Here is a 12946-nt window from a genome sequence, read left to right as displayed (position 1 = left end):
TAGACCCATTTATAACAAAATTGACTTTAATTATGAAATAAAATCTGAAAAAAGGCTTAACAATGACAAAGGTGCGCTTTACTTTGGCCCGTTTTATCATGTGGCACATTTTAGCATTGAAATTGCTAATTCCCAATTAAGTATAATTGTAGCAGCGCATTAGCGAAATAGTCTGCGTGAGGTCACAAATGTGTCACCAAAATATGGGTGAATTCAATATAATAATATAATAATAATTTATTTCTTATGTAGCGCATCACAAAATGATATCTCACAGCGCTTTACAATAATTACATAATTATAATTATAGTACTAAAAGGCTGGTGTTGAGCGATCAACTTATGATCAAAATGTGCGAACAATATTCACCGATATATTCATATTTTATTCACATTTATCAAAAGGTGACCCGAAGGTCAAATTACATGACAAATTTAAAGAGATAAAAACAACCAACATGCCAAAATTTTCAGAATGCCATCTATATAACACACTGAATGATATAAAATTTCATTTACAGAAACTAATATTGCACTTTTAAAATAGTAATATATAATAATAAAATGAATAAAGAAAAACATTGCATAATACACTTCAGAAATGGTCGGATTGCACAGTCACTTTGGAGTATTAAAAATACAAACTAAAAAGTACTACTTGTTTAGCAAGTTCACAAAGTATAGCGTTAATAAGATTATTTTGGAAGGGGAAGTCGTGAATCGCAGCTGGGTGAATTTCAAAATACAACAAAATTAAACAAAGAAAAGCAATATCAAAACGCAGGGAGCCAAACTACAGAAGCAAAGATAATAACAATTCGAAAAGTCATGCCACTTTATAGAGTTAAATAAAGACTTCAAGGCTCCTATGAATGAGTAAAAGGAATTTTGAACAAATGCGTTTTTGAGCTGACTTTTGAAATGTGCAAGAGATGAAAATGATTTAATGTGAACGTAAGTTTGTTCCATAGAATGGTGCAACACTGCAGAAAGCCCGCTCGCCATAAATTTAGTTTTACACCTTGCTGGTTTCATGACGCAGAGAGAAGAGATCGGCCAGGATTGTTTGTGATTAAAAGATCAGCACTATAAGATGGAAGCAAGACCATTTATTCGTGCATGTCTTAAACATAAGCGTAATGCGATCTCTCTTCAAATTTATTGAATTGAAATTAATTTGTCATGATAAAAATGACTTTCTAGCTAGGCAGTTAGTAATAGGCATGTCCACTAAAAACTGAAGTACTTTTAAATTGATTCAGACCTAACGTATTGGCTGGGAATTGATGAAAGAAACATTTAGGCGTTTAAAAAAATTTAATCGGACGTTTCATTCCAGCGATATGGCCTTTCGAGTGTCACGGTTTTATATAGGGCTGCTAGAACATATTGAAAAGTTTAAGTCAAAAATGGAATACTAACAGAAAGTACAATTTTAAGGTGCTTTTTCTTAATGTATTTATTAACTAGCGTTATCTAGAACAGTATATTTGCTTATAACCACATGAAATAAGATCATCATGCAAATTTAAACGATTTTGTTGACATACAACAAAAAATATAAGACCATGGAAAATGTCTCCATAGAGGAGCTGAACAATAAGTGCCTTTTTTCAAATGAATAGCAGCAGTCTTAAACATTGTTCAATCTTTTAAGGTTAGCACATTTTATCTTCAAAAATGATTATATTTCATCATGATATAAGTTTGGTAACATTAATCATTACCAATTTTGAGAAATTTGCTCCAACTCAAAGGTTATCTTTACTACATTGAGCAATATAATGTGTGTGCATGGAAGCCATGATGTAGCATATCTAAAATGGACATGGTGGTCAGAAGTACATAATTTGAGATGGGTTTCGGCAGGATTAAACATTATTTAATTTCTTAACATCCTGTACATTTTGTCTTCAAAAATAATTAAATTTTATGAGTATGTAAGTTTGCTTGTCTGAATCAATCAAAATTCGGAGATAATTGCGTTTCAACACCTGATGCACAGAATGGTGTCACTTCAACCTGTTGTAGTTCTCATCTCATTAAAGTTTTCTTTAAAAAAAGTTGATCTTTTCATAAAGAAAGGTCTTCTCTATTTACTGACCAATCAGGAAAAAGATTGGTTAATGATTTCTGGTGGAATCAGGAATTTCTTGATACACTCTGATATAGGCCTACATTTGGATCACATCAACCTACTGTACGCCATTTAACAGGCCTGGGATTTCCTATATCGATCAGTTTTTCCATAGAAAATACATGTGTGAGTGCACTCACACAGTAAATGGAAAATCGTTCTAGTGGCAACTGTATTGACAGTGGGCATCCCTATTAGTAATCTACAACCTTTCATCCACAACAACAACACGAACTGTGGCATATACTACACTTTTAGGGATATATTTATAATAATTCATGCATAATAGATCCAGTATTATTAAGTTAGTTACTTTCTAAAATAATTTTGTTTGGTTTATATTGCATAACAAATAAACAAGGAAAGAACAGTCAGCTTCACCTGCGGCACAGCTGATGCACTGCTAACATCCGCCATCTTGGATATCTATACCCACCTTGAAGGGAGCCCCCTATCAGGCATTCGCACTTCAAAAAGGCTTCTTCGTATTATTATTGTTATTGGCTTTTTTAAGTTTAAACAGTCAATCAACACATAATTAATTGTGAACTAAATACAATATTTCTATGATACATATGGACATTCACTCGAATTATTATTATTTTATTATTATATATTATTATTATTATTATTATTATTATTATTATTATTGTTGTTGTTGTTGTTGTTGTTGTTGTTGTTGTTGTTGTTGTTGTTGTTGTTGTTGTTGTTGTTGTTGTTATTATTATTATTATTATTAGTCTTATTATTATTATTATTATTATTATTATTATTATTATTATTATTATTATTATTATTATTATTATTATTATTATTAATATTAATATTATAGGTTTTCTCAGTTAATTTAACACATTTTTTGAATTCGTCCATAAAATTTGGAAGTGTCTGTTTGTAAACTTAAATTTCGTCTTTGGTCAAATATATTCAGATTTTGATCAAAAATATTCATACAATGTTTTAAACGTGGTTGTATGGACCTCTTTGTCTCGATGCCATATTATATATTGTGATAACTGTTATTTGGTCAGAATAAATTTAGACATGTCTGTTCGGATCTATATCAGCTAAGTGAGAACTCAAGACTAGTGGTTCAAATCTAAACTAAAATGTACTATTATAACAAATGGAGGACGAATTGCTTTGATCAACATGTTCAAAGCATGAAAATTAATGAATAAAGACTAATTATATTTTGTGCAAGTACTGTCCACGCGACAGGTGAGACGATTTCAACGCGCTCTAAAAGGAAATAAAATGAACATTGTATGAATCTGTTCAAAATATGAATTTATTTGACCAAAGACGAAATTTAAAACACACGTCCAAATTTTATGGACATATTAAATATAACGAAAAATGTGTTAAATTAACTGAGAAAACCTATATTATTATTGTTGTTATTGTTATTATTATTATTATTATTATTATTATCATTATTATTATTATTATTATTATTATTATTATTTGACTACTTCTAATATTATTTCCTTCTGCCAACCAAATATTCTATGTATACTGGAATATATAAATAAGATATGGATGCATGACCTGAATAAACGCTAACAATGCCAACCTATGCCAATGATATTAATCATTCCATGTTAACAATAAACTGTTATTTAGCAATTCAGTTTGTTCAATGAAATTCAGATATATACCTATGAATAGGTACTAAGTACACGGTCTGTAACACAGACTAATATTAAACATGCTTCTTTTTTTTACCATGCAAGATATTATGTACATAGACATAGTAGAATGATGATGAATGTTATTCGTGGTATTAAATGTGTACGCACAGCCCGCGAAAAGCTCCAACTTTAAAATGAAACATTTAATGTTCAATTTTAAATACATCAACAACAACAGACACATATATTGAATGAAGAGGAACTTAGGAAGCTGGTTGGTCTGATTCAAGTACCCCTGGATAATTATGTTTCAAAAAATAAACCTCAACATATCAACATAGAGCCCAGCCCCATGTATATTCACTGCCAAAAACAATCATTATTTGTGACGTGTCATGTCAAAAAAGCACACACTTTTGGGCAGGTTATCAATTTTGAGGTTTTATATATCTTATTATAGAGATATTTTGCTCCACAACGCCGTTTTCCCCTATGAAATTAGACATTCCTAAGCGAAGATATTGAGTTCGTAAGTTATGGTATTTTAAAATTGGAAATTGAGATATCGGCCTTTAAAAATATTATTGCCAATGTTGAGAATAGGATTTTCCTTGAAAAATGGCTAATATTTTTAACATTGATAGCATTTCAAATTCGCAACAAACAAAAATTGTGAAAAAATTACCCCCGGGCAGATTTTTGGCCATTTCTCCATTTACGATCCTGCCCAAAAGTGCCTGCTTTTGACATGACGCGACACATTTTAAGATTCACAGAGAAAAGGTATACGAAGCCGCACTAGGATATATTAAATAAAGTAATAAGCATGATAAATGTAATTAAGCATAATATTATCTTTCACCTGGGTTCTGAAATGCTTGATCGTCTTTATTATAGTCTTGTACGTGTTTCAAATAAGTGCCGCTTGATTGGGTCCACTATTTTCATCGTTTTATGAACGATATTGAATATCAGCAAACTATGCTTCGTTTTTAGCTGGTGAAGCGTTTTTTATGTTTAGCAAATAATAATATTATTGTCCACCGGCAAATTAATGATCGCAATACATGCTTATCGGACAAATAAAAAATGAGTTACGAAGGAAGAAATAATTGATTTCCTCAGTGTAAATACCTATTTAATTTTCCATTTGTTTTCCTTTTCCTTCTTCTGCTTACACTGTATCTGCAGCAATTTATTGGTCGGGCAATGTCCGACTAGTCTGCATGGTCGCTACGCGCCAGAATTACGTAAGAGGCAATAGGATAACTTATACCAAAGTCATGAAAGTGTACAGAACTCACCGAGAGCAAATGAATACGGCATCAAAAGAAACGGTATTGAAAATGTTAGCCAAGTCATCCTTGTCCATCTATAACTCCAGACCTCCGCAAACGTTGTAAATCAATGTGCAAAATATTCAGCTCAACAAGTGTGGAATTGAGTTCTTTGCGTAAAAAAAAATATATAGGTCTTATGTATGTACTTGAGCTTCAATGGTATCGAAAGCGTGCATGGCATATACCAATGACTTAATGGATCACTGCGCTGACAGTCAGGCAGTAGTGCGCATGGCAATTACAGGGTCGTGCAATTTCAGTCACGGATATTGAAGGCAAGACGACATTCGCCTGTTATTTAATAGGGTAGACGAGGTATTGATGGTCGAAGCAACCTAAAAATCGATTTTCTTTATCTAGATCAATATATTATTAAAAATTAACACCTTGATGTTTTGCAAAAGTTCATTCTACAAATCGTATACTTTGCATACTTGCTTAATTTATTGCTGTTGATGAGTTATGTACGTTTTACAAAAGTGTTTTTGTTTCAGCCCTCTTTACAACGTAACTCAAGAACTGCAGCACCTATAAAAGTATAGCCGTGATATTTTAATTCTTCTACACGCTCGCTATGAATTGAGCAATGCAGTTTTTGCCAAAGCTCACTACCATTCGTAAGATGCTGTGAACTACCAAATCACAACAGTTTAAAATAATTCATAACCTTAAGGTGAGGTATTTTTGGTGGAAAATTTGGGCCCGAAATAATCACGCGAAAATGTTAAATTACTTTTCGTAACATGTAAATATCATAATCAGGAAAATAATAATGCCTTTGTTAGCATATACTCACGAGTTTAATATAAATTTACTTCAATGCAATTATCCCAGATAGTTCTTGGAGCTTGAGAGTCTTGAGTCGTTGAGTTTATGTGGTTTTTTGATCAAAAATATGCACTCGGTGTTTTTTGAGGCCATAATTCTTCTTAAATAAACCTTTTATTATAAACAATTTATTATATAACATGTGTAGAAAACTCCAATTTGGGGTAAAAGGTCTTTAGCGCTTACTTTAAATGCCTTCTGATGCTACTTCTCGCACAAATTAATTCGTACAGAGCTGGGACTTCCCACATGCATTGACTTCGTTGTTGCACAACATTTAAAATCCGACTGGGGGTCAAAGGTCATTTAAGGGGTCATTTGCCAAATACCTTTCAAAATGCTACACAAATTAAGTAGTAGGAACTAACAAACTTATAAAGTAACATTAGCTGACAAACTTAAACTTAAATTTGGGGTCGCATGCCTTTTAGGGAACACTTCCGGTCATTCACCAAATTTCTTTAAAATGCTCTCGCACAAATTAAGTAGTACAGAGTTGCGACTTATCTATACATTGACCTTAGCTGATGCACAAAGAAGTTTCAAAGCATCATTTTTCGGATAGCTAAAATATTTACTTTCATCTGGTATTCTTGACTTATAAGGTTGAGAGTTCCGAATAGCAGAAAATCCGTCACAAAATTGACAACTATTTCATTGAAAACTGAATAACAGACAATTATTCCTCCAAGAATACTCACTTCTTGTAAGCATCAACAATATTGTTTGTCGTGCACGTTATCATAACGATTTTTCAGTTGCTTCAATTGTATATCATTTTACCAGATTTTTCACTTGCTGCTGAGGAATGTTTTGACAAAAACATGTGACCATGACTGTGTGGGAAATATGGCCTATAAAGTCTAAAATATATTTGAGAATGTACCATACAGCTGCAGAGATCCACAGATTAACTAAAATTTGCCACGGTATGTAGACTTGAAAAAACTATGTTCATTGTCCATTTGGTATTTATTTCGGCTTTTTTTTTTTATTATTAAAGGCCCAATAGTGCAATAATAATAAAAACGGCATTTATCCACGCTTTCTGAATACTCAAATTCCTCAAAGCGCGCCACTGGTCGATATGCTGCCAAGCCCCAAAGGGCAAGTTGACCTCAATGCTGAGTGTGACAGACAACACGCCCAGACTGATCCCCTGCTCTTTACGAAAAAGCCTGCAACTTTTACATGTCCAGATATTGCTCTTCTGGTACATGGGACTACCATTTTACGCGACTCTCCTAACCACGGCACGCTATGCACCCACTGTGGTGTCTGCACGTTTAGGGCTACAATGAGTGGGATAGAGGATAAATGAGAACGCTCATGATCTTACAACCTTCCGACCGATAGCCTAGCACACCAAACTACATGACCACCCTCTACCTCTAGGCTAACACTGTAGCCTTCTACAGGGTGGACTATAAGGATGACCACCATTTCCCTTCTCCTCTGTTCATCCGTCAGTGGACTGCCGTTGACTTTGGATGTCGTAACTCATCCGCCTTCACTACCGATGTTAATTACTACATGACCACCCTCTACCTCTAGGCTAATACTGTAGCCTTCTACAGGGTGGGCTATAAGGATGACCACCATTTCCCTTCTCCTCTGTTCATCCGCCAGTGGACTGCCGTTGACTTTGGATGTCGTAACTCATCCGCCTTCACTACCGATGTTAATTGCTGGTGCTAGCTCGCTAGATCCACCGTTGGTCTTCGCCGTAACCTTATTTTCTTTTGTCCAATGAAACATAGACAGGGTTACCATATATGTGGCCGTACACTACGAATCAGCCGTAAAGTCGGCAAATTGTATTCTGAGTTAGAGTGTAAAATGTGCGTGAAGGTCGTATCCATAGGTACCTCAATTTGTTGCGACGTGTTTCTCATTTGATAGCGCGAGTCAAACACCGTTTAAATCATTCAATAATCCTAATGCTGAAGAGGATAATGATTTGAAATGACCGCCAATATACTGTTTGATATTTATTACCAGCAATGTGGAAAAAGAGACACATGTGGCACCGAAAAAAGTAACATTTTGTTGAAGGGCCAGAGTTTAACAAACCATAACCCGCTTCTGGATATGGTTTTGAAGTCAAATGATATACCATTCTAAAGCTTATGATAAAGCTTACGAAATAAAACAAAATTGACCGGGCCGACTTTACGGCTGATTTGTAGTTTACGGTCTCATATTAAAAATCACAACAGAACATCATTATCAAATATTCATCATTTTACAAATAAAATTATGTGCAAATGTAATGATATTGTTAGCTCATATATCATCATGATCATGCATATGCATACTGTCGTATGTTGTAATATTATACAAGTGGATATTAAAGTTCAAATTACAGAAATATGTGTCATGTCAAAAGGAGACACTTTTGGGCAGGATCGTAAATGGAGAAATAGCCAAAAATCTTGTTCGGGGTGATTTTTTCACAATTTGAGTTTGTTGCGAATTTGTGATGTTATTAATGTTTAAAATATTGTCTGATAGTTTCAGACTAGAATATAACTGACATCTTGTATTTTTTGAGACATTTTTAACGTAATTCCTACTGTCAACATTGTCAATAATATTTTTAAAGGCCGATATCTCAATTTCCAATTTTATAATACCATAACTTACGAACTCAATATCTTCCCTTAGAAATGTCCGATTTCATTGGAGAAAACGGCGTTGTAGGGCAAAATATATCTATATTTAAGATATTTTAAAACCTCAAAATTGATAATCTACCCAAAAGTGTCTCCTTTTGACATGACACGTCACATATGAGATACAGGGTGTCCCAATAAAAATATATTTGGTACATAAAGAAACCTTAAATCGTTAGCTTTAATAATCCAAAACAATTATTTCAATCGGCTCACAATTATTGAAGATATGTCCTTTTTAAGAAATATACCCAGTTATTCACTCTGTCCACGTTTGCCGTTTCGTGTATTTTAAGATAAGATTACAAGACAAAAATATTGATATTTAGTGAAAGCAATCGTGGTATATAGTAAAACCATTCGGGAATTCTTCCTACTCGTGTACCAAAGGAGTTTAATTTTTCCGACTGCGAAGGCTGTTGATTGTCAAAAATGTCAAGTTCCAATAATTTGCCATACAATTTGAAATGTATCTCGAATTAAAAAAACAAAATACAATTATTTGATATCAGAAGGACATTTCTCATATTCTGAATGCACCTTGGTATGTCTGATGTGCTCTCTGGTCATTAAAATACTGTTCAAAGGAGTGTGGGCCCGTTTTAACAATTTAATTAAAAATCTGGAGTGTAGATCTTCTAATGTTAATCCACTGATCTTATAGGAAATGAGTCAAGGAGGCAGGGGCGTAGCCAGCTTTCTTGGTCAGGGAGGGCAAAATAAAATTTTGGGGGCACAGACGAACAAAATTGCAGTTGCATCATACAATACATAGAGACTGTATATGTCTTCGAGCTTCCCGAAAAAGGCCTTATTGGGATGATGTGCGCGCGCAGCGCGAAAAAAAATTATTTTACATTATTTTCGCCCATTATCCGGCTGAAAATGGCTATATCGTTACAATGTGCGCGCGTAGCTTGAAAAATTTCTGTATTTTACACCATTTTGGCCCTGAATTTTGCTAAAAAAGGGGCTCCTTGCCCTTTTTCTTTTCCTTTGCCCTCCTGATTTTCTCTTTCATTTTTTGTCAAAGGGGCACTTTTTTCTTTCATTTTTTGTCAGGGGGGCACTCTGCTGGCTACGCTACTGCAAGGAGGCCAATAATGGCATTTATATTTATCCATTTCAACATCTTCTTGGTTGTTTGATGGAATGTAAAACGACGCCATTTTAAAGAAAAAGTGAACACTGATGGCGCTATTTTTCTTAAATCGTGTTTTCATCTTTACAAGGTGCAGACACTGGAATAGTGCCATTAATATTCCAGAAAAAGATTAACAAATAGCAAGGACATCCCCTGGGCCTCATGGAAGACCCCTGGGCCTCATGGAAGAACAGAGGATACCTTAAAACATCCACTGAATTAGTAACCCAGGCAAAAGAAGAAATTTAAAAAAAAACACCAAAAAACATTTTATCATGAAATGTAAGGAATAACTTATTATTTGGCTAAATTAAATTTAAAATATGTGTATATAGCGCCTTCAATTCGAACACAAATATACGGTTTATGGAATAAAAATTACCACAAAAAAGCAGGAAAAGATAATTAAGTTGGATAAAGAAACGAAAAGCTATGTTAAATATAGCTAAAAATATATGTATATATTTGTGTAATAGTTGTTGGTATTTAGCCAGGTCTAGAATTGAACATTATTATCAAGTTTTGTTAGAAAATTTAATAAATGATCACATCAAACAACTCAGAATGATGAAAGAAGAAACAAGCATTTGCTCCATAATAACATTTTTTGCAATATTTTTATACAATAAAGCAATAATTTGATATTTTACATCATGATTACAAGATGAAGACGAAGTGAATTCAAATTGTACGACTAAATATTTATTTTCCATCGCGCAATGACTTTGAGGTTACAGAAAACAATTCTAGTAAAGTCACTCTAACTGAAAATGTCAGGCGAATGCTGATATTCTTGGGAATCATCTGCGGTTATTACGGTGCCTACACGATAACATCACGCTACGAAACATCAAATTGAAAGGCAATGTGAAAGAACATAAAAGCGAAGAACACCATTAAAACGCTGAAAGGAAATTGCTTAATGAGAGATGAGAGCATTCGTCAGGAAATTTTACCATCACTGTATTAAGGGCTCTGATAGGAACGTTTGCACATTATTTTTGTGGGACATGAGAGCACATCAGATATATCGAATTACATTTTGAATACGAAAAATGTCCTTCTGATATCAAATAATTTAGATTTTTTGAAATTCGCGATACAATACAAATTCTTATAGCACATTATTAAAAATTGATATTTTTGACATTTAACAGTCCTCAAAGTAAAATCTACAAATCTAATGATATTTACTTAAAGTGTGTGTAGCTGGGAGGAATAGCCGACGATCATTTCAAAATGTTGGTCTTTCGTATTGAAGATCTAGCTTCCCCCCCCAAAAAAAACACCTAAAAATTGAGGCCCTGCAATACGAAATGTCAATTTTTTTAAATGATCATCGGCTTTTCCTCCCAACATACATTTTAAGTACATATTATTAGATTTATAAACTTTACTTCGAAGACTGTTAAATATGAAAAATTTAGAAAAAATATATAAATTTTTGCCAATTTCAAAAAATCAATTATTTGATATCAACAGGACATTCCTCTTATTCAGAATACAATATTCGATCTGATGTGGTCTCACGCCCAATCCCACAGAAATACTGTGCAAACGATGTTACCACAGCCCTTAAAGAACAACTATAATTGACTTGTCGGAAATGTTGTATTTCTTTTAATATTAGAAATTGAGTCCAGTTCAGAGAACATACTACGAAGCTACGAAATTAAATATAAATTCTACTACTGTTACACTACAGATAATAGATTTTAGAGTTTTTAAATTAAAATGTCTTCCTTAATAAAAAGCAAGCATAAAAATCAGGTTTAATTTCACCTTATATTCTCTTAAATTAAGTTCAGTTCAGAGCACATCTCACGGCTCATCTCATGTAGCTCTAAAATTATCAAAGCATCTTATTGTATTGCTCTTGTCTGATGCTTTACTGTACCCCCTTCACTCTTGTTGTTTCTAAGCCGTTGTGAACCACGGATTGGCCAATGCGGTTGTCGTTTATAGTGCCTACCCAGCAAACACAAAAACGTTTTAAAAACGTTTTAAATAAGTTATATTTTGGCTTTTGGTTTAGGTAAAAACGTTTTAATAACATTAAAATGTCGGGTTATATAAAGGTCATGATAACGTTTTAAAACGTTTTGTATGAAAACACACTACAGCAATATTTTTTAAATGTTTTCAAAAAATGTTATTGTAAACTATTTTTGCAAACATTTTTGCCAAATATTGTGTCAATACTTAAATAACATTATGTTAAAATATTTGAAACCAGGAAACACAGAAATGTTCTTAAAATGTTTTTTTCAAAACCTTTTAATAACATTTAAATGTCGGGTTATATAAAGGTTATTGAAATTTATACCCTTTATATAACCCGACATTTAACCGTTTTCTGTAAAACATTTTTGTTTGCTGAGCAGTAGATTATAAAAAATGTTTTTAAGGTTATGAAAACGTTTTATACTCTTAATATACCCTTTATATAACCCGACATTTAAACGTTTTCTGACAACCTTTTAAAACCTTTTGCGAATGATGTCGAAAACGTTTTGTGTTTGCTGGGTAGGTGCCTATATAAGCATTTATAAGCTCTTGGCCTGTTGTCACTCCTCATGGGCTACTGGTAACAACGTTTGCACGGTATTTTTTGTGGGACATGTCACTCTTCATGGACGATATAACAGAAAAAAGGAAAATAGAAAACTCCTGTCACAATGTAAACAACATGTGCTATTAATTTAAAAGTATGATCGGCAAAGTTGCCGTAATGTTCCATTTAGATATTCTGGAATTTCTTCGTATTCTGTTGGTATTAACTTAAAGTATCGTTCCATAGAAGATTTTGACGGAACTGTTCCGGCAGCTCTATTGACTAAACAATTGTAGTACAGTTTCCTGAAGCCGTGATATTCCAGCTTACTTAGAATAATATTTCATTGCCTACGGTATTAAACATAGTCCATTTGTATTTTCTTTTTCTACTTCATTGCAAACTTTGTCTATCAGTACCACTATTGACATGTTAATTGGTCAGGGCAAAACATATATAACATTTATAGATTTAATTAGCTTTGTATCTGTTGAAATAATTTTTTATATGTCTTTAAATAATTTTGAGACACATGGGAGTACAGATATAAACGGAGACCACTTTAATATTAAGTTCTTCTGAAACAAAAATACTGGTCAGTGTAGATTTATTTATTCGTTCTTATATTAAAACCC

The 12946-nt window shown here is 33.2% G+C and overlaps 1 protein-coding gene across 1 annotated transcript in view; it reads right to left on the bottom strand.

Annotated features, from left to right (window-relative positions):
- The window catches only part of LOC140169835 (uncharacterized), a 38394-nt gene extending 33149 nt beyond the window's left edge, over positions 1-5245 (bottom strand). The window contains exon 1 of the mRNA XM_072193138.1: positions 5075-5245. Coding sequence (XP_072049239.1) covers positions 5075-5132 — 58 coding nt within the window. The 5' untranslated portion in view covers positions 5133-5245. The remainder of the gene's footprint in view (positions 1-5074) is intronic.
- Positions 5246-12946: the final 7701 nt, after the last annotated feature.

Source organism: Amphiura filiformis, chromosome 14, assembly GCF_039555335.1.
Source record: "Amphiura filiformis chromosome 14, Afil_fr2py, whole genome shotgun sequence".
NCBI lineage: Eukaryota > Metazoa > Echinodermata > Ophiuroidea > Amphilepidida > Amphiuridae > Amphiura > Amphiura filiformis.
Note: the sequence above shows the minus strand (reverse complement) of the source record. Positions and strands in the feature narration are given on the sequence as shown.